Source organism: Perca fluviatilis, chromosome 1 (genome assembly GCF_010015445.1).
Source record: "Perca fluviatilis chromosome 1, GENO_Pfluv_1.0, whole genome shotgun sequence".
NCBI classification, from domain to species: domain Eukaryota; kingdom Metazoa; phylum Chordata; class Actinopteri; order Perciformes; family Percidae; genus Perca; species Perca fluviatilis.
The window spans coordinates 4570598-4588650 of NC_053112.1; the positions used below are offsets into that span (position 1 = coordinate 4570598).

Genomic DNA, 18053 nt, shown 5'->3' on the forward strand with positions numbered 1-18053 from the left:
GCCAGAGTCTACCCAGCTGTGTATACTTCGCGATAGGTCCCTTTTGCCACCAGAAATTTCTAAAGCAGTCCGCTCTGACACTAACTGGGTTTATCACTGCAGTATGAATCATTCTTAGACACTGGAAAAGCCAAGTAAGGCCTAGTTTTACAGACTGGCTGAAGTTAATGACAGAAACAGCCTCATTTGAAGATCTTATTGCAAGACTGAATGATGGTAGGGGTAAATTCTACCAGGTCTGGTCTCATTTCTTGCATTTTATTCAATTTGAACTGACTAGTCTCCCATAATTAATATTATTATCAAGCCTAATTCGATCGCAGCCAACATCCCCATCTTATTTTTTATTGTATTCATTTATTTAATTGTTTCCTATTTTATTTATGTGTATCTGTTTTAATTGTGAATTCTTGTTGTAGTTTTTCTGTCTTTCTTGCCCAGATTGCTGTATAGTGTTTCTTTAGTGCTGTTACATTTTGTTGAATGTGGTGTGTTTCTCACATGGAAAAACTGGAATTATAAAAAAATGACACTTTTACTTTCTAACTCCCCTGTAATTAATTACACATTAACGTTTGCAATATATCACTTTAACCATTCTCTGTTTCTTTGTGTTCTCTGTGCTTTGGTGTTTGTAATATCGATTCCTAAAGTACATCAATAAAATATCCATAACACTATCTTAAGGGAATATTTCATCTATGTTCACTGTAACATGAAAGAAAAGTAAACTACTCCCAGTTTAAGTTTCCCAAAGTCCATATGACTTGTATGATGAATCACCACAAACATACTGTGCATCTGGATGTTCTTACCGGAGTCTCTGGAGTTTGCAGTTGGGACTTTTTAGACCGTGAGAGAGCAGCTTCACTCCAGAGTCCAGTAGTCTGTTTTCACTCAAGTCTAACTCCTCCAGACCAGAAGACTTCGAGCTGAGAACTGATGAAATGTTCTCACAACATCTGTATGTGAGGTTACACTTACTTAACCTGAAGTTAGAAACAAAATGACTGTTAACATTTAGCAAACACTTCCCTCTGTACTCTACATTTAAACACAACCGGAGAGCTGCAGAGCTGTTGGGTTTCTCGAGGTTGAATACTTACGAAGCTTTCTTTGATGCTTTGAGCACTGGCAGCAGCCTCTCCAGAACTTCATCTGATCCTTCGTATTCCATCAGGTCAAAGATATCCAGATCTTCATTGGAAACGAGCAGCTGAAAGGCCAGAGCTGACCAATGTTCAGGTAACAGTTTACCAAAATATCCTGAGCTCTGGTACTTTTGGACTTGCTCTACCAGAGACTGGTCACCCAACTCATTTAAACAGTGGAACAGGTTGATGCTGTTCTCGCTGTTGGGCAGTTTCTTGATCTTCTCGTGAATGAACTTGATTGTCTCCTGGTTGCTCTGTGGATGTCTTCCTTTGAATCCAACTCGTTTCTGAAGGAGGTCCTGATTTTTATCCTGTGACAGACCGAGCAGGAAGCGCAGGAACAAGTCCCATTGTCCATTATTGCTGACCAAAGCCATATTCACTGCGTTCCGATGGAGGAGGAAGATGGGATGTTTTCCTTTCTCTGATGGCACTTCCACCCTTGTCTGACTGGAAAGCAGGTTTTCTCCGCTATCTAAGAAAGTCTCTAACACATACAGAGCTGCCAGAAACTCCTGAACACTTAAATGAATGAAGGAGTAAATCTCTTGTTTGTGAAGACCAGCTTCTTTTCTTATGATCTGTGTACAAACTCCTGAATTAACGGCAGCTTGTTTTAGATCAATTCCACAACTTTTAAACTCATTTTCGTAGAAGAGTATGTTGCCCTTCTGAAGCTGTTCAAATGCCAGCTTTCCCAATTTAATTATCACATCTTTGTCTGTTTCACCTTCCTGATATTCCTTCAGCTTTGTCTGGATGATCAGGAAGTGAGTGTACATTTCAGTCACAGTCTTGGGCAACTCAGCTTCTTCCGTTTCTGTAAGGAGACTCTGGAGAGCCGTGGCTGAAATCCAACAGAAGACTGGGATGTGGCACATGATGTACAGACTTCTTTGCGACTTTGACTGAAGATGATCATAGATCTTCTGAGCCATTTCCTTGTCACTAACTTTCTTCTGAAAGTACTCCTCCTTCTGCTCATCATTAAAGCCTCGTACCTCGGTCACCCTATGGAAGATCTCAGGAGGAATCTTAGCAGCTGCAGCTGGTCTACTTGTGATCCAGACTGAGGCTTTGTGCAGCAGTTTTCCTGAGATTAAGTTGGTCAGCAGGACGTCTAATGTTGTGGTCTTTGTAACATCGCGGCACATCTCATTGTTGTTGAAGTCCAGAGGTAATTGGCTTTCGTCCAGGCCGTCAAAGATGAACAAAACACTTGATTCGCTGTAGTCTGACTTTTCCAAATCCTTCACTTCTTCGAAATAGTGACCTATTAATGTCACAAGACTCCAATCCTTATCTTTTATCAAGTTTAAGTCTCTGAATGTGAATGGAAATATGAAATCAGTAGTTTGGTTGGCTTTTCCTGTTGCCCAGTCGTGAGTAAACTTCTGCACAGCGACAGATTTTCCAATGCCAGCGATTCCCTTCGTCAGAACTCTCTGAGGAGGGTCTTCTACGTTTGATAAAGGTTGAAGAATGTCATTGACCTGGATTTTCTTCTCTTCACTCGAACTCCTTTTGCACTCCAAGTTAACCACTTCATGTTCACTATTAACCTCGCCACTGCCTCCTTGTCTGATGTAAAGCTCCGTATAGATCTTGTCTAAAGGAGTAGATGATCCATCTTCCTTTGTTCCTTGTGACAGATCCTTTGTTGTATTTTCAAGGAAAGATTTTAAGTTATCTCGGCACCTTTGAATGTTTGCTGAAAGATGAATGAAATCATAGTTATATTATTTTCACATACTCCAAGTAAGCATATACTTGTGTGCTAGGTTTTCAGACAAACTCAAAAAAGAACAAGAACAAAACCCAAGAACCAGAACCAGCCGGGTACAGACTAAAGTGTGCTTTGGTATTTCCAGGTCTAGATTTATTTGGACGGATCACCGGTCCATATACAGTAAATGCAAGCAGAATTTGTAAAATAAATAAATAAATTTAATTTATTTTAGATCAATACAATGACAATATGCTCAGATGCTGAAAGGAATGTTTTACTGCAGGAGTAAGGTGAAGTGTTTTATCATTTGATTGTGAAAAATCTGTTAACAAACACAATACCTGTGTTTTTGGGAGAAGCAGCTTTCGCCTTGTCTGTCCTGTAAGGAGATGAGGCTGAAACAGAAACATACAACATGTCTTAAGAAATGTTGGTGGTTACATTTTAATCTGTATTTAAACATAGATATGTTGTATTTGATTTATAAATTCAGGGGAAACATTTACCATATGTGTTGTTGACATTGAGCAGTATATTTCCTACCACATTAACATCTTTTAACTGAGGTGTGTTGACGACACCTCCATGCTGGGCGTTGACTGTTGGTCTTCCTGCTCCCCTCTGAGTTTCAGCTGGTTGAGAGTAGACAAAAATATTTAGGAACTACAACTCATCAACTCATGAACTGCTATAAGGATTCAGAGTTTCTGTTTTGTTAGAGCTGATTTAGCAAAGATTTGAAGGATCAAGAACAAACTAGAACTGCAAGTAATTATAATGGGGTCCAAGCCTCCCGGTGCAAGTCACCCCCCAGGGTGCAATAGACCACGCCCAGTTCAACCAATCAATACACCATTAGGTGCTGCCTCAGGAGTGGCCCTAGATGGTACCCTTCACATTTAAAAAAAATCTGATAAGACGATCATGAGATATAAACTTTTCATACTTGTAGTGCCCCCTAGTGGTCAATCATCACCAATTTTTTTCCAGAGACTCAGAGGATCATGCCAAACAGGAACCTACAGTTTTCCATTAAAGTCTGAGTTACGTGTCACAGTCTATACCAGCCCTTACAGTTTCACTTGTGTAACTTGTACGGTGTAGGCTGCATTATGACTTTTATTGAAGGAAAAATAATAAGAATAAAAATCTTAGCAAAAACAATAGGAACTGGAGCTGGTTTCCCAGCCCTCTCGGGCTTGGACCCCTAATTAAGCTTGGTAGAAATGTGATAAACAGGACTTACACACATCTAAATAAAAACTGACGTACAATATCTGTTGGACTTTTCTTGCTCTACAGAACTAAAGGTGTGTTAATATTTAAAAGGGTTCCAAGTTAAAAATCAAAATGAGAAACAGAGCTATCCGCTGAAGGATGAGGTGGTGAGGGAGTTTTCTGCTTCTAGTCTCTACTCAGATGTTTACAAGTTGCTTTTAGGTGTAAGGGAGGACAAACAATCTAAGACGGGTACCGCGTATCTTCCCTCTCTGTCTGCCAACATTTCCATCAAGGTAAGCCAATCAGAGGCTGAGTAAGGTGGTGATGCTTTTGCCATCCTAGGAAAGAAAATGTTACCAACTGTATTCTGTCAACAAAAGACAAAAAGGCCAAAAATAATCTTTAAGTGTTTGTTTTCTTTCAGACCTTTTTGTATCCTCACTGCTGAAGATCCAGAAAGTCATCTTAAGTGTGACCCATAACATGGCCGCTGTATTGAGTAAAATTGAAGTGTGTATGTTTCATCAGAGGCTGGTGTGTATACAGCCTGTGAGCCATCATCTTACCACGCTGTGATGTTTCTGGATCCACAGGCCGGCTAAAGCAGTTTCCCATTCTGCATTTCTTCACCCAGCTGCTCTCACTGAAGAAGAATACACATCACACAGGTAAGGAGCTGAAGTCAGAAAGTGATTTTATCATAAAACATCTTTCCATACAGTTCTCCTCTGCACCCAGTTATTATTAATAATGAGAAGATGAAGACCAAGTTAAACCCAATCTTGCAGTACTCTAGGGAGACTTGGACAAAAGTGCATAAGCAACTTCATATATCCCAATATAAGCAAATTCATTCATCCATACGGAAAAACCAACCCGGTCTCACGCCAGTTCGTGAAATGGTCATGTTATTTTGATTTATTGATTTGTGTACAGGTCACGATTTTCTCGTTTATTTCATGTACAGGTCATGATTTTCCAACCTTACCATTTCACGAACTGCCATGACACTGGGCTGCTCTGGGGGACGCAAAACGGGGAAATTAAACGCCACACACCGTCAACAACAGGACAGACCGATACATGGGGGACGTGATCCCTGGGCGCAGGGACACGATCCGCGGTCTCTGTGGCACGCAACAATGGGGACATGAAATGCCACAACAACAGGACGGTTGAGGTTAGGAAAAAAAGAACTGGGAAAGGAACCGTCACACCCAGGACACTCTGGCGACAACGGGACGGTTGTAGTTAGGAAGAGAATACGGAAAGGAACTGTAACACCCAGTCTCCGGGGTGAAAGTCCTGTAATGTTTGACGCATCCACCCCCCCAACCAACCTCCCTGCGCAGATTTTCTGCTTTTCATACTACTCCCTACCGTAGTTGTGCTGTGATTATGAAATATGCTTCCTGTTTAAATACATTTAATTAAAATTCATGCTCACCACATGAAAAAAAGACAATTGTGTCCTGTCCACAACTCAATAGATTCAATAACGTAACCATTTCACGAACTGCCATGAGACTGGGCTGGAATAACCCCTCAATCAAAGTAGGAAGGGAACCTTTTGTATGGACCACCTGGCTGAAAAAAAGCATCAATAGGATTAGTGACTTGTATGTTGATGACCTGTTCCAGTCATTTGTAGAAGTCAAACAAAAGTTCTATTTTAGAGATGAAGCAGACTTCTGGAAATATATACAGCTCAGGAGTTGTGTAAGTAGTATTACAATCTCACTTGATAATGAGAAGATAATGAGCAAGTTAGTCGTTAGACTCGTTCAAGATGAGCTCGTAAAGTAGACGTTAGCAGGCGGCAGCAGTAGGCGAAGACAAAAAGCCGTGGACAAGTTGGACCGTTTCCAGTTTTGAAGCAGCCTTCAGTCTGAACAGTACTCAGTCTCCAGTTGTTTTGATTATGACAGAGTAGCCAATATAAATGCCCTACATGTGATCTGTTGCTGCAGATGATCTGTGGTCTGAATGTTTTTAGTCTCTCTGACTAATAAACGTCAGCCACACGTATTCTGTTAACAGAAGAAGCTTCAAATCAGACAATATCAATCTAAATCTCTCCAGCTCAACAACAATAAAACATTTTGTATAAAATGTCATATTTTTAAGTTGATTCTGAACCAATCAGCTGTTAGATCAGCTGAGAGCCAAGCTTTTCCCATCATGCCCTGGGTCTTGCAGTCAGTGGGGAGCAATAACAGCGCCTGGCTCTAAAAACTGCGGCCGCCTCGATCTCGTGAGGTTATCGTTGCCAACATGTGTCCGTGATGTCAGACACTTCAGACACAAATCTAACCGGCATGCAGTGGGCAGAGATTCTGCACAGGCCTGGCTCATCTTCAACAAAACTAATATCAACTTCACAGCTCATGTAAAAGGAGAACGTCGAACCACGTGAGCTGCTTCCTCTTTTAATTAGGAAAACAGGAAGTGATTCTGCTTTGTGTTAAAAACACACACACACCAACAATCATGATCACAATGACACCTCTCTTATTAATTATAAAAAAAATGGCGCAAAAGTTTAAATAGACTTTAATGGGAAATCTTCGGGAAATCGCTTAACATCGCTCAAAACAACCCCCCTTTGGGACCATGCTGTATCGCCATTCTTTAATGTAGAAAAAAACATTTAAAGTTTAAACCGAAGACAAGATTTTGGTATTTATTGGGCTGGATGGGCATTCGGATATCAAGCACGGTTTCTACGAAATCACAGTTTACGTATCGTCCTCTTTTCAGACTTTCACTCTTCATACATCATAGTTGGTCAAAATGTAGGAAATCTTGAGGTGGTCGCAGACATGTAACTATGGAATCCACCGGACGTAAACTTTTTGCTCTAGACATTCCAACTGCCGATAGAAACGATGGAGTTGCAGTACAATTCACTGACATTTTTTCCAAACAAATTGCTCTCTGCCGTACAATTTTCACTCTACATAGATCATAGTTGGTCAAAATGTAGGAAATCTTGTCCCGGTCGCAGACATGTGACTATAGAATCCACCGGACCTAAACATTTTGTTATTTTCAAACAAACTGCCGATAGAAACTGTAAAAAATAAAATGGAGTTGCAAAACGTTTTCAGACCGGTTGAGATTTTCCAATGTGTGTGTATGGGGACAGAATGCTGACAGCTAGAGGGGAGGACAGAGTGTGAAGCTGCATTATGATTCTCTGAAATTTTTCCAAACAAATTGCTCTCTCCCGTACAGTTTTCACTCTCCATACATCATAGTTGGTCAAAATGTAGGAAATTTTGTGACGGTCGCAGACATGTAACTATGGAATCCATCGGACGTAAACTTTTGGCTCTCTACATACCAACTGCCGATAGAAACTGCGAAAAAAAATATCTGGAAGGATGCAGATGGTTCCCTGTTTGTTACCTGCTCTGTGTCCCATATATTTGACACCACAAACATAAAACCCACATCAATGCGTTCGCCAGACCTTTATCTCTCTGGTGATCATAATATTTTGCCATTTGGACCCACGGTTTTTGGAATTACAGAACAAACATAAGAGGATTAATTATCATTACATGGATATGTTTGACCCATAGAAGACACTAGCCGTTTCTCAATGTCAAGGATCCTTCCTTGGTAGGACTAGTCCTTCCAAGGAAGGATCCTTCAGAGGCTAGGCCAGGCTCCTCCTGAGCATTCGGAGAGCATGTACATTGGAACAGGCTAGCAAGTGCACGTCATTGCGTGCTTGCGTCATTGAAAATGTTTCGCCGCCTTCACTTCCGCGCTGCATTTCAAAACACTGGATGAAATGGATGTGGAACTGTGCTGTTCAATTTTTTTGTTGAGATGGAGAATCAGCGTCAGTCTGCTTGCAGGAGAATATTCTGTCGGCAACTTTGCCGCAACGTGCTAAGGTAGGTAATGTTACCGACACTGATAGGCTTTAATTTAGCAATAGTCGTTTTCTCTTATTTATCCCATGTCAATAAAATTTAAAATTTGTGGGAGTTCATGTTTGTAGTTGTCATATCACTTAACTGGTAAGGAGAATTGCATTAATTAATCTTTATTACATTAAGCTTACAGTAGCAGTTTACATTAGCTTGTAGTTTACTGCATGTATGTAACATTAACTCATTGTCCATAGCTTCTAGCTTTCAAACAAATGCAGTGCAAAATATGATCATCATCTACAAGGTAAACACTACCAGCTAATGAGCTACCACAGGCAGTATGATATGCAGTAAACTGCAAGTGAGAAAGGTTAAATAGTACTGTAAACACACAAGCTACAAGGCTACAACCAACATATGAAAAGTCATGACACCATTGATAAACACCCACTAACGCAGTAAAGGTAGCTAGGTGTAAGTGTGTTAAATGGTCAACAGTTGTCAGTTAAGACCATAATGGTATAACGTGTCTTACTGAAATTTGTGAAATCTGTAAAATAATAAACTTTTCTCTTTACATACAATAACAGAAGATGGAAATCATTTCTAAAACGTTTTAGCTCTCTATGATTGTTTGGTTGCTAACGTTAGCTCAAAACGCCATTAAAGTGACATTCTTTGTGTCTGATTGCTAAGTTGTAGCTAGCAGTCATTTCAAAAACGTTTTAGCTCTCTATGATTGTTAGATTGCTAACGTTAGCTCAAAACGCCATTCAAGTGACAGCCGATGTTGTGTTTGATTGCTAACTTGTAGCTAGCAGTCATTTCAAAAACGTTTAGCTATTTATGATTGTTTGACTGGTTAACGCAGTTAAAAACGCCATTAGCATCTAGTAGGCTAGCTACTTGATTGCTAACGTTAGCTAAAAACGCCGTTAGCATCTAGTAGGCTACTTGATTGCAAACGTTAGCTCAAACCGCCGTTAGCATCTTGTAGGCTACTTGTCGCAAAGTGACGCATGCGCAACTCAAAGCTGCACTCTACTCATTTTGGGTAGTGACACCGGCAAAGCCGCGCGCAAAGGATTGTGGGTGATATGGGAGCGCGAAGGATACACATATGCATCCTTTGCCGTCTATGGGAAATTCTCCGAACGAAGGACTCCCCAGCTAACAATTTTTGGTTCCCAGAACGTTCTGGGAACGTTCGTTTTTGGTTGCGCGAACGTTCCCTGAAGGTTAGGTTTGGTTGTGTTTTGGTTATTATGGAAAGTTGGTTGAACGTTCTGGGAACGTTCATTTTTGGTTACATCGAACGTTCTCCGAACGTTGTCAGAACGTTCCCAGAACGTTGCAACCCTTAGAGAACGTTCCCCTAACGTTGCAACCTTTAGAGAACCTTCCCCTAACGTTGTAACCTTTATGGAACGTTCCCCTAACGTTGCAACCTTCAGGGAACGTTCCCCTAACGTTCCCTGAAGGTTGCAACCTTTAGAGAACCTTCCCCTAACGTTGTAACCTTTATGGAACGTTCCCCTAACGTTCCCCTAACGTTGCAACCTTCAGGGAACGTTCCCCTAACGTTCTTTTTTACATTCCCCTAACCTTTAACAAACTTTAATAACAATGATACTAATTTTATTATTACTTTAAACCGTCTGCATGAGCAGGAATTAATTATTATATATTAGCAGGAATGAATGAACAGGCAAACTTGATTGGATTTAAAACTTTAATTAACAATATACAAAGAAGATAGTCAGGTCCTGGAAGGCCTTCTTTCTCTTTCTGCCCCGCAGGATATACAGTTTTAGAACATCATTGGTTGCGACTCGCCGTAGCATGCGACGCATGGCAGTACCTCCGGTCGAACCTCCGGGCTTGTCAGGAAAAGTTGCTCTAAAACATATAGAAAGACAAATTATACACGTGGAACAAAGTGGAGAGCTTGTACAATCTCATTTTGTAAGAGAAGTCAGTTCTGTTATAATTTAAGTTATGCAAAAGCCACTGTACCTTCAACTGGGTCCCAAGATGAAGTGGCAGGCCGAGCTCGCGTTAGAATACACCCATCCAGCTCTGGGCCACCGCCTGGTTTCCTGTGTGGTGTTGACTCATCTAAAAAGAACGTAGATATGAATATTGGTCAGTTCATTTATGGTAGCTTTCTTGCAAATGCCATTGCATAACTACAATGTTACATTAGACAATTGCAAAAAAAAAACAATTACATGCAGGTGGTGGTGGCAGTGATGTCTACGGACCTGAAAAAAGGCAGGAAAAGACAAACCCATCAGAACAGTCACATGATAAGCACCAGGCTGAGGGTCAGTAGTTCCATGGTAGGAATAGGACTCTGGTTTCTTAAATGCATGTATTTATTATTATTATTATTATTATTATTATTATTATTATTATTTATTATTATGTATAAATGTTAACTTACAGACAGGGCTTCTAGACACACGCTCCGTCCTGGAATGCTTTCTTGCTTGTGGACTGGAGTCATCTGAAATAAAAGACCATACAATTTGTACTGATTGCAAAAATAATATTTGAATGTATACAGTGTAAACAAACATTACAACATAAACATTGTATGTGACGGTATTTCTCAGGACTTTTGCATTGTAGCCCAGAGACTTTCTAATGGGGAGACACAGCATCCATAGAAATGCATGGGGTTAGTTTGTAAAGCCAGTATGGCAGCTGTGTAGCCTAAACATATTCCCTCTATTCCTGTATGCTTCCCCATTCACTTAAATAGGAAAATAGCTTGCCGATAACTGCCCAAAGTACGTTGCAAGGTGGCCGCCGAGTGACTTGCCTAAAATGACTGATTGTATTGGCTATCAAGTATGTACTGTACACTAAAACGAATTGAAAGAACTGGTATGTCTTATTTGTAACAACAACAACGCAAGCAGGTTAACACGATGACACAAAACATACAATGCGGCAAAGCATACACAGCAGCACAGCAGCAAACAAAGCGCAATATATATGCAATCCATTTAAAGCGTAACTCGCCCACAATGCAACCTAGGATCTTTTTGTGAATGTACCAGAGTCAAACTTCGTTTAAAAGCATAATTAGGACGGAAACGCCACTTTTAAGATTGATCGTATTGTCGTTTTCTGGTCAAACGGCCTTTTGAATGGAAGAACTAGAGGCTACTTTTATCGCATCAAAATCACTATATGTAAAACACTAAGAAGGCTCGACACAACATGAAACTTTGCACAAAGTCTCACCAGGGGATTTACACATGAACTCGAGCATTGAGAACATTGTTTGTGCACAAAGAGTTTACCAAAAATAAAAAATTTTGAACAAGTCGCTGCTTGACTGGCAAGATGGCGACGAGGGGAAAAACAAATGCTGAAGTGAGTTGTTGAACCTTTTTTGGTCAACCTGATTAAAACCGGAATATAACAAAGCACTACGAGGGAAAGGGCTTACGGTTAGACCCCAAACCGTTGCACTACAACCATAACATCATGAAACTGTAACGTATTTCACTTACTTTTTCGTGAGATCGTTTGGCGAAGCAAATAAAATCTTCTTTCTTTGTCCGTTGGTGTAGCGTATCAAACGCAAACGGAAGTCCGGAGGACAGGACTTGAATCGGTCACCTGAGAGCAGAGGCACGGTCTTCCCCTACTGGCGGGGGGGTGTAACGGTTGGATTTAAACACTGAACTGATTGAGCCACTTGTTAGAAGTGAAATGGAAGAAGTGAATTGTCTTAGTTGTGAAAATCGATAGATTCTTGTTTTAAGTATTTTCACCTAATACAGTTAAAACAACGAAATCAAGCACAAAAGTACAGTTTTTAGCAAAATTGATTTCAGCCTAAAAGTAAATTTATTATCTTGCTATGTTGTTTATCTTACTTAGATTTTATAAGACCAATCATTTTTGAGTGAATCTAAATCAAGTGACTGCAAACCTTTTATATGCTACTTCAAAAACGTAAATGGAGCTGGTTTAAATAAACATTTCAAAACCGCACTCTGAACAACCAAAAACAACCAAAAACTACCAAACGTTCCCGTTGGTTGGTTCCCCTAACGTTTAGGGAACGTTATAACCATGAGGGAACGTTCCCTAAACGTTAGTTTTTGGTTTGGTTCGAACTAACCTTTAGAGAACCAAAAACTAACGTTCCCCAACGTTCCCTAAACGTTCTGTGTTAGTGGGGTCAGTCCTTGGTAGAAATCGGAGGATCCTCGACATTGGAACGGTCCTTCGACGGACGGCGATGACGTAGTATCCTCCAAATTCTGGCTTCGAAGGATCCTTCCTTGACATTGAGAAACACCTTCTGAAGGGTTAAGACACTTAACAATTCACTGTTAAAACAGGCTCACGTCGCTAAACCCACCAGACTCCATGTAAATAAACTGTCATTTAAGCATCGTAAACACACTACATTAAAAGTTGACAGAAACAAAATAAAACTATCAAAAGCCATTTTTGGTCTTCTCTACACTTTTCCAACCATCACAACTCTAGTGTTGGTTGAAATAAACGCATAGGTTACCAATTTACATGTGAATATATGTTGTCTCTATTCACGCTAAAAGTACTATTTTTTGAATGGAGTCTGGTGTGTTTAGCGCTAGCTACTTAATAGCTGTTTCTGGTAAACAGGTCTTAAATAGGTTTTAAAAAGTTATATCTCTAAAGGGTTAAGACACTTAACACTTCCCCATTAAAACAACACTTTATGTATTTAAAATTTAAGCAAAACTGGGGTATTATAATTTATATATATTGTATTGGTAAGGCTCGCGTCGCTATAATCCACCAGACTCCATGTAAATAAACAATCATTTTAGCATCGTAAACCCACCAGACCCCATGTAATTAAACAGTACTTTAAGCATCCTAAACCCACCAGACTCAAAGTATGGAAGTAGTAGTGAAGTAGTCAAAAAAAAAGGTAAGTGGTACTGCGCTGTACTCACCTGTATGCATTTCTGGTGTCTTGTAAGCCCATCCATCCATTCCCTATTGCTATTGTTAATCAATTGTATTCTCTCTCTCTGTCTCTCAGTGACAGTGTGACCTATATATGTCAACATAGCTACTGCTATTAATACTTAGCTACTGTTATTCGGATGTGCACCAAGTAGTAGGCACACTGTCAAAATTTCTTCCGGAATTTATAGTTATTAATAATATTCCACTTCTGCTGCCTACTGATGTTTTGCCTTTAACTTTATCATGTAATGTGGTAACCCTGAAATCAGAGGATCTTCAAAATAAACCTCTATATATATCATCTAGCAAATAAGAAGTTGGTTAGCATGCATTCCATAATACTGTTAATATAGCAACAATTATTTTATGTTATATTAAAATCGCTGACAAACAATTCAAACTACCATTTTAAACGTTAATAATGAAAGTTCAAACGTATGAATTTACTACGAAGTAATATAATTTACTGCATTTTCTTGAACTGGCGTCTTTGTTTAAGTGAAAAAGCAAAAGGAGTTTGAGGGACATGTTTCAGTCCTAAGTTACCTATATTCTAACTTGTATGTATGTATGAAACTGTGAACCTGTCCTTTGTGCAAGTTATAGGTTTACAAAGTGAAAAGGTCCCCCCCAAAGGGACCATCTCCAAGAGAAAACACTGTTCACCAACGGCTCCAAACAGCTCTATTGTAGTCCAGCCTTTACTTCAGAGACAAACGTGGTCACTTTGTAACACACGTAGGTACTGTAAGGGCACGCCCTCATACACTGCTCTTGACTGGCTAGTAGTCCTTACCTAGGTACTGAGCATGTGCGACTCCCAACAAAGATAGAATAGAAGTGAGATGCCTCACTCTGTAGCTAAAACAGAGAGCTCAACACACAGGGTGAAAAGGGGAGCTGCAGCAATATGCAGTACAACAAAAATATTGGTGTTTTTTGAAAATTAAAACCTATTAAACCTATTCTGGTACAACCTCTAAATACAATTATGAACCTTAAAATGAGCATAATATGAGGTCTTTAATGAACGAGGCTTCTCAATGATCTTCAGCAACCTGTCTCAGATAATTTATGTTATGTTGATATTGACATTAAATTATTTTGTAAACACTTTGAATTTTAATGTGTGCTAGCTTTGTCTAAAACCCTGGAACACATATGCACATAAATTAATACAGCCCGACTAAAGCTGTTTCCTGTTTTACATTCCTTCATCCAGCTTCTCTCACTGTAGAAGTAAAGAATAAACATAGCACAGGAAATGTTAGAAGGAGCTGAAATAAAAGTGATTTTATATCATAAAGCCTCTTTCTACCCAGTTCTCTTGTGAGCCCAGTTACTAAAGAGAAGAAAATAAGAGCAGATTAGTTAATATTAACTTTACAATTCATGTAAAAGGAGCAGAAAACAAAGTCAAACCTTGTGAGTTGCTTCCTGTTTTAAGATCAACTGTCGCCCAGCCTGTCTTCGTGAGAAAGCAGAAGTGATTCTGCTTCATGTTAACATCTACACACTATCCCACCAGTGTGGACAAACCTGCCTCTCTTTTCTTTACAAAATAAAACACTGTCACAAATGAAAAGTGTTGCAGTGCGTGTCAAATATATATAATTCATAGGAGCCATGTTATGTTTGTTTATAGTTGTTTGTTCATAGTTTCACCTATTATGTAATGTAGAACGTCACAGGGGTTGGTTGGTTTCTTATTTTCAAATGGGCAATACATTGCTACATAATGATAATAGCACATTAAGAGGAACTAGGAAATGTGGAAATGTGTTAAAAAGTGACTGACAGATGGATAATCCAATCACATGACCTTTCCCAAACAGTGTTTAATGATGGCTTCCCCCTGTGTAATAAACCATGTGGGGCTTTGGTTAGGGTAACATCTGTCTTTCTATCAGTGAGGTTGATAGACTTTAATGTAGGTCGTCATGGAAGTGAGTCCCGGGGAAATTGTGTCTTAGTCCTTAACTTACTTTATTTTTACAGTAAAAATAATGAGTAAAAATATATTATACACACACAAAAACACTCTCACAGGTAGCACACACACATACACACATTCACACACACATACACACACACACACACACACAATCACAAACACGCTCCCCACACACACACACACACACACACCATTTATATATACACACACACACACACACACACACACACACACACACACACACAAACACAGACAGACACCACACACACAGACACAAAACACACACACACACACACACACACACACACACACACACACACACACACAGGTAACACACACACACACACACACACACACAAACACTTACTGGTTTACATGTTGGATGAGGACCAACTTTAAAATAATAACTTGTGGGGACCACCCTTTCTAAAGGTGCTAGAGGTATGAAAAATATGAAACACACACACACACACACACACACACACACACATGCTCCCTCCAGACGCACACAGTCACACACACACACAAAACACACACACACACACATACACACACAAACACTTACTGGTTTACATGTTGGATGAGGACCAACTTTAAAATAATAACTTGTGGGGACCACCCTTTCTAAAGGTGCTAGAGGTATGAAAAATATGAAACACACACACACACACACACACACACACACATGCTCCCTCCAGACGCACACAGTCACACACACACACAAAACACACACACACACACATACACACACAAACACTTACTGGTTTACATGTTGGATGAGGACCAACTTTAAAATAATAACTTGTGGGGACCACCCTTTCTAAAGGTGCTAGAGGTATGAAAAATATGGAAACACACACACACACACACACACACACACACATGCTCCCTCCAGACGCACACAGTCACACACACACACAAAACACACACACACACACAAACAGCACACACACACAAAACACACACACACACACACTCCACACACACTCACAACTCTCATACACACACACACTCACAAACACGCTCCCCACAGACGCACACACAAACACACACACACAGGTAACACACCCACACAAACACACACACACACGACTGAAAAAGATTTAAACTGACCCTCTTCATAACAGCGTGAAATGGGTTTAAAAGCGTGCATTGTCGGCGCACATGAAAACAAATCTAAAGTTTAGTTTCATGTGCTCATACAAAACTATTTATGGAACTCTAGAATACAATCGTCTTTATGTCATTAAACCCCACAAAAGTCCCAGAAAGATTACAGAGGACGGGACTCAGTGGCCTCAGTGATAGCTATAGCCCGGGACACGAGCTCAGCGGGAGTGGTGGTCAGGACATTTTGTGCATTTTGTTTTAAAGATACATGACAAACAAACAGCACACACACAAAACACACACACACTCTGACAACTCTCACACACACATACACACACATACGCACAAACACGCTCCCCACCAGGGGCGTCGCACCCGTGGGGGATGTGTACAGCAGTCAAGACCTCATGTAATAAATCATCTCCACGGTCTCCAGATCTCCAAAAGAGAGAAAAAGATTTTATTTTAGCCTTCGACCTGATGAGGAAAAAGCTGCTGCTGATGACAGAATTACTTTGCCTGTTACACACAGATTTCTGACTTATGAATCCACCAGAGGAGAGATAATAAAGACTAGGTATTGATTTAAACACCTGCCAGTGTTTGTATTGTGGAGCTGTGGAGCTGCTCAGTGGCCAGCAGATCAGACTGTGGTCCTACTGGGCAGCTTCCAGGTATGAATGTGGAACTGTGTGAATGTGATCAGGGCGTTCCTGCAAAAAGAGAGGCTTCCTCTCAGTGAACCTCCCCTGAATAAAATAAAGGTTAAATAAAAAAAATAAAAAAAGTATTAATGTGGTATTAAACCAATGTGTTCCTCTCTCAGGTTGTCATTCTGCACAGATAGCTGCTGTAAGGCTCTGGCCTCGGCTCTGGAGTCGAACCCTTCACACCTCAGAGAACTGACGCTGGACCACAGTGATCCAGGAGAATCTGGTCTGAAGCTGCTGTCTGATTTACAGGAGGACAAAAGATACAAACTGCAGACACTGAGGGTGTCTGAGGAATTTATTAAAATGGACCAGAACCAGGGGCGTCGCAGCCGTGGGGGATGTGGGTGTTTTAACACCCACACTTTTCCCAGTGAGAGGGTTCAACACCCACACTTTCTCTGCACTTTTTCCGCAGTTTTGCACAAACGCCTCGCGTCGAACTGCCGCCGTAGCTACGTCGTAGGCTGTGTGTAGCGATTCTATTGCCTGAGTGAACAGAACTGCGTCCATAGCAACGCTCTGTTTTTCATGACAACGGTGTGTACTTCGCACGGTCTTTGTCACTACCCAAAGTGAGTAGAGTGCAGATTTGAGTTGCGCATGCGTCACTTTGCGACGAGTGCAGATTTGAGTTGCGCATGCGTCACTTTGCGACAAGTAGCCTACAAGATGCTAACGGCGTTTTGAGCTAACGTTAGCAATCAAGTAGCTAGCCTACTAGCTAGATTCTAATGGCGTTTTTAGCTAACGTTAGCAGTCAAACAATCATAAATAGCTAAAACGTTTTTGAAATGACTGCTAGCTACAAGTTAGCAATCAAACACAACATCGGCTGTCACTTGAATGGCGTTTTGAGCCAACGTTAGCAATCTAACAATAATAGAGAGCTAAAACGTTTTTGAAATGACTGCTAGCTACAAATTAGCAATCAGACACAGGCTGTTACACTTTATGTCACTTGAATGGCGTTTTGAGCTAACGTTAGCAACCAAACAATCATAGATTGCTAAAACGTTTTTAGAAATGATTCCCATCTTCTGTTATTGTATGTAAAGAGAAAAGTTTATTATTTTACAGATTTCACAAATTTCAGTAAGACACGTTATGCCGTAAACAGTTTAAATCTGACCATGCACAACTCACATTTGCACTATTCTCACTTTGGGTAGTGACAGTCTTAATCATCGCGCTGCTCCGCGATCGCTGTCTGCACCCTGTCATCTCATATACCGTGGGAAAGCTCTCTCTCTCCTCTACAATGCTGTCGGATCCAAATATGGTAATTTCCTTTTCATC

General features: G+C 40.4%; 1 protein-coding gene and 1 long non-coding RNA gene across 3 annotated transcripts in view; both read right to left on the bottom strand.

The window, feature by feature from the left end:
- Positions 1 to 18053, bottom strand: part of LOC120568286 (NACHT, LRR and PYD domains-containing protein 3-like) — a 73288-nt gene that overhangs the window by 26702 nt on the left and 28533 nt on the right. Inside the window, exons 1-6 of one of the 2 annotated variants that reach the window (XM_039815696.1) lie at positions 14403 to 14473; positions 4671 to 4747; positions 3390 to 3515; positions 3225 to 3278; positions 1107 to 2865; positions 816 to 989 (exon numbers count right to left, since the gene is read on the bottom strand). In XM_039815696.1, coding sequence (XP_039671630.1) covers positions 816 to 989; positions 1107 to 2865; positions 3225 to 3278; positions 3390 to 3515; positions 4671 to 4719 — 2162 coding nt within the window. In that variant the 5' untranslated portion in view covers positions 4720 to 4747; positions 14403 to 14473. Of the gene's footprint in view, positions 1 to 815; positions 990 to 1106; positions 2866 to 3224; positions 3279 to 3389; positions 3516 to 4670; positions 4748 to 14402; positions 14474 to 18053 lie in introns of those variants that run through there. The other variant, XM_039815687.1, reaches the window with a different exon arrangement.
- On the bottom strand, positions 9747 to 12376 carry LOC120568390. Its single transcript, XR_005640713.1, has 5 exons — positions 11519 to 12376; positions 10438 to 10500; positions 10223 to 10255; positions 10008 to 10109; positions 9747 to 9888 (listed from the first exon to the last, which is right to left on the bottom strand). It is a non-coding gene; the product is annotated as an uncharacterized LOC120568390 (long non-coding RNA).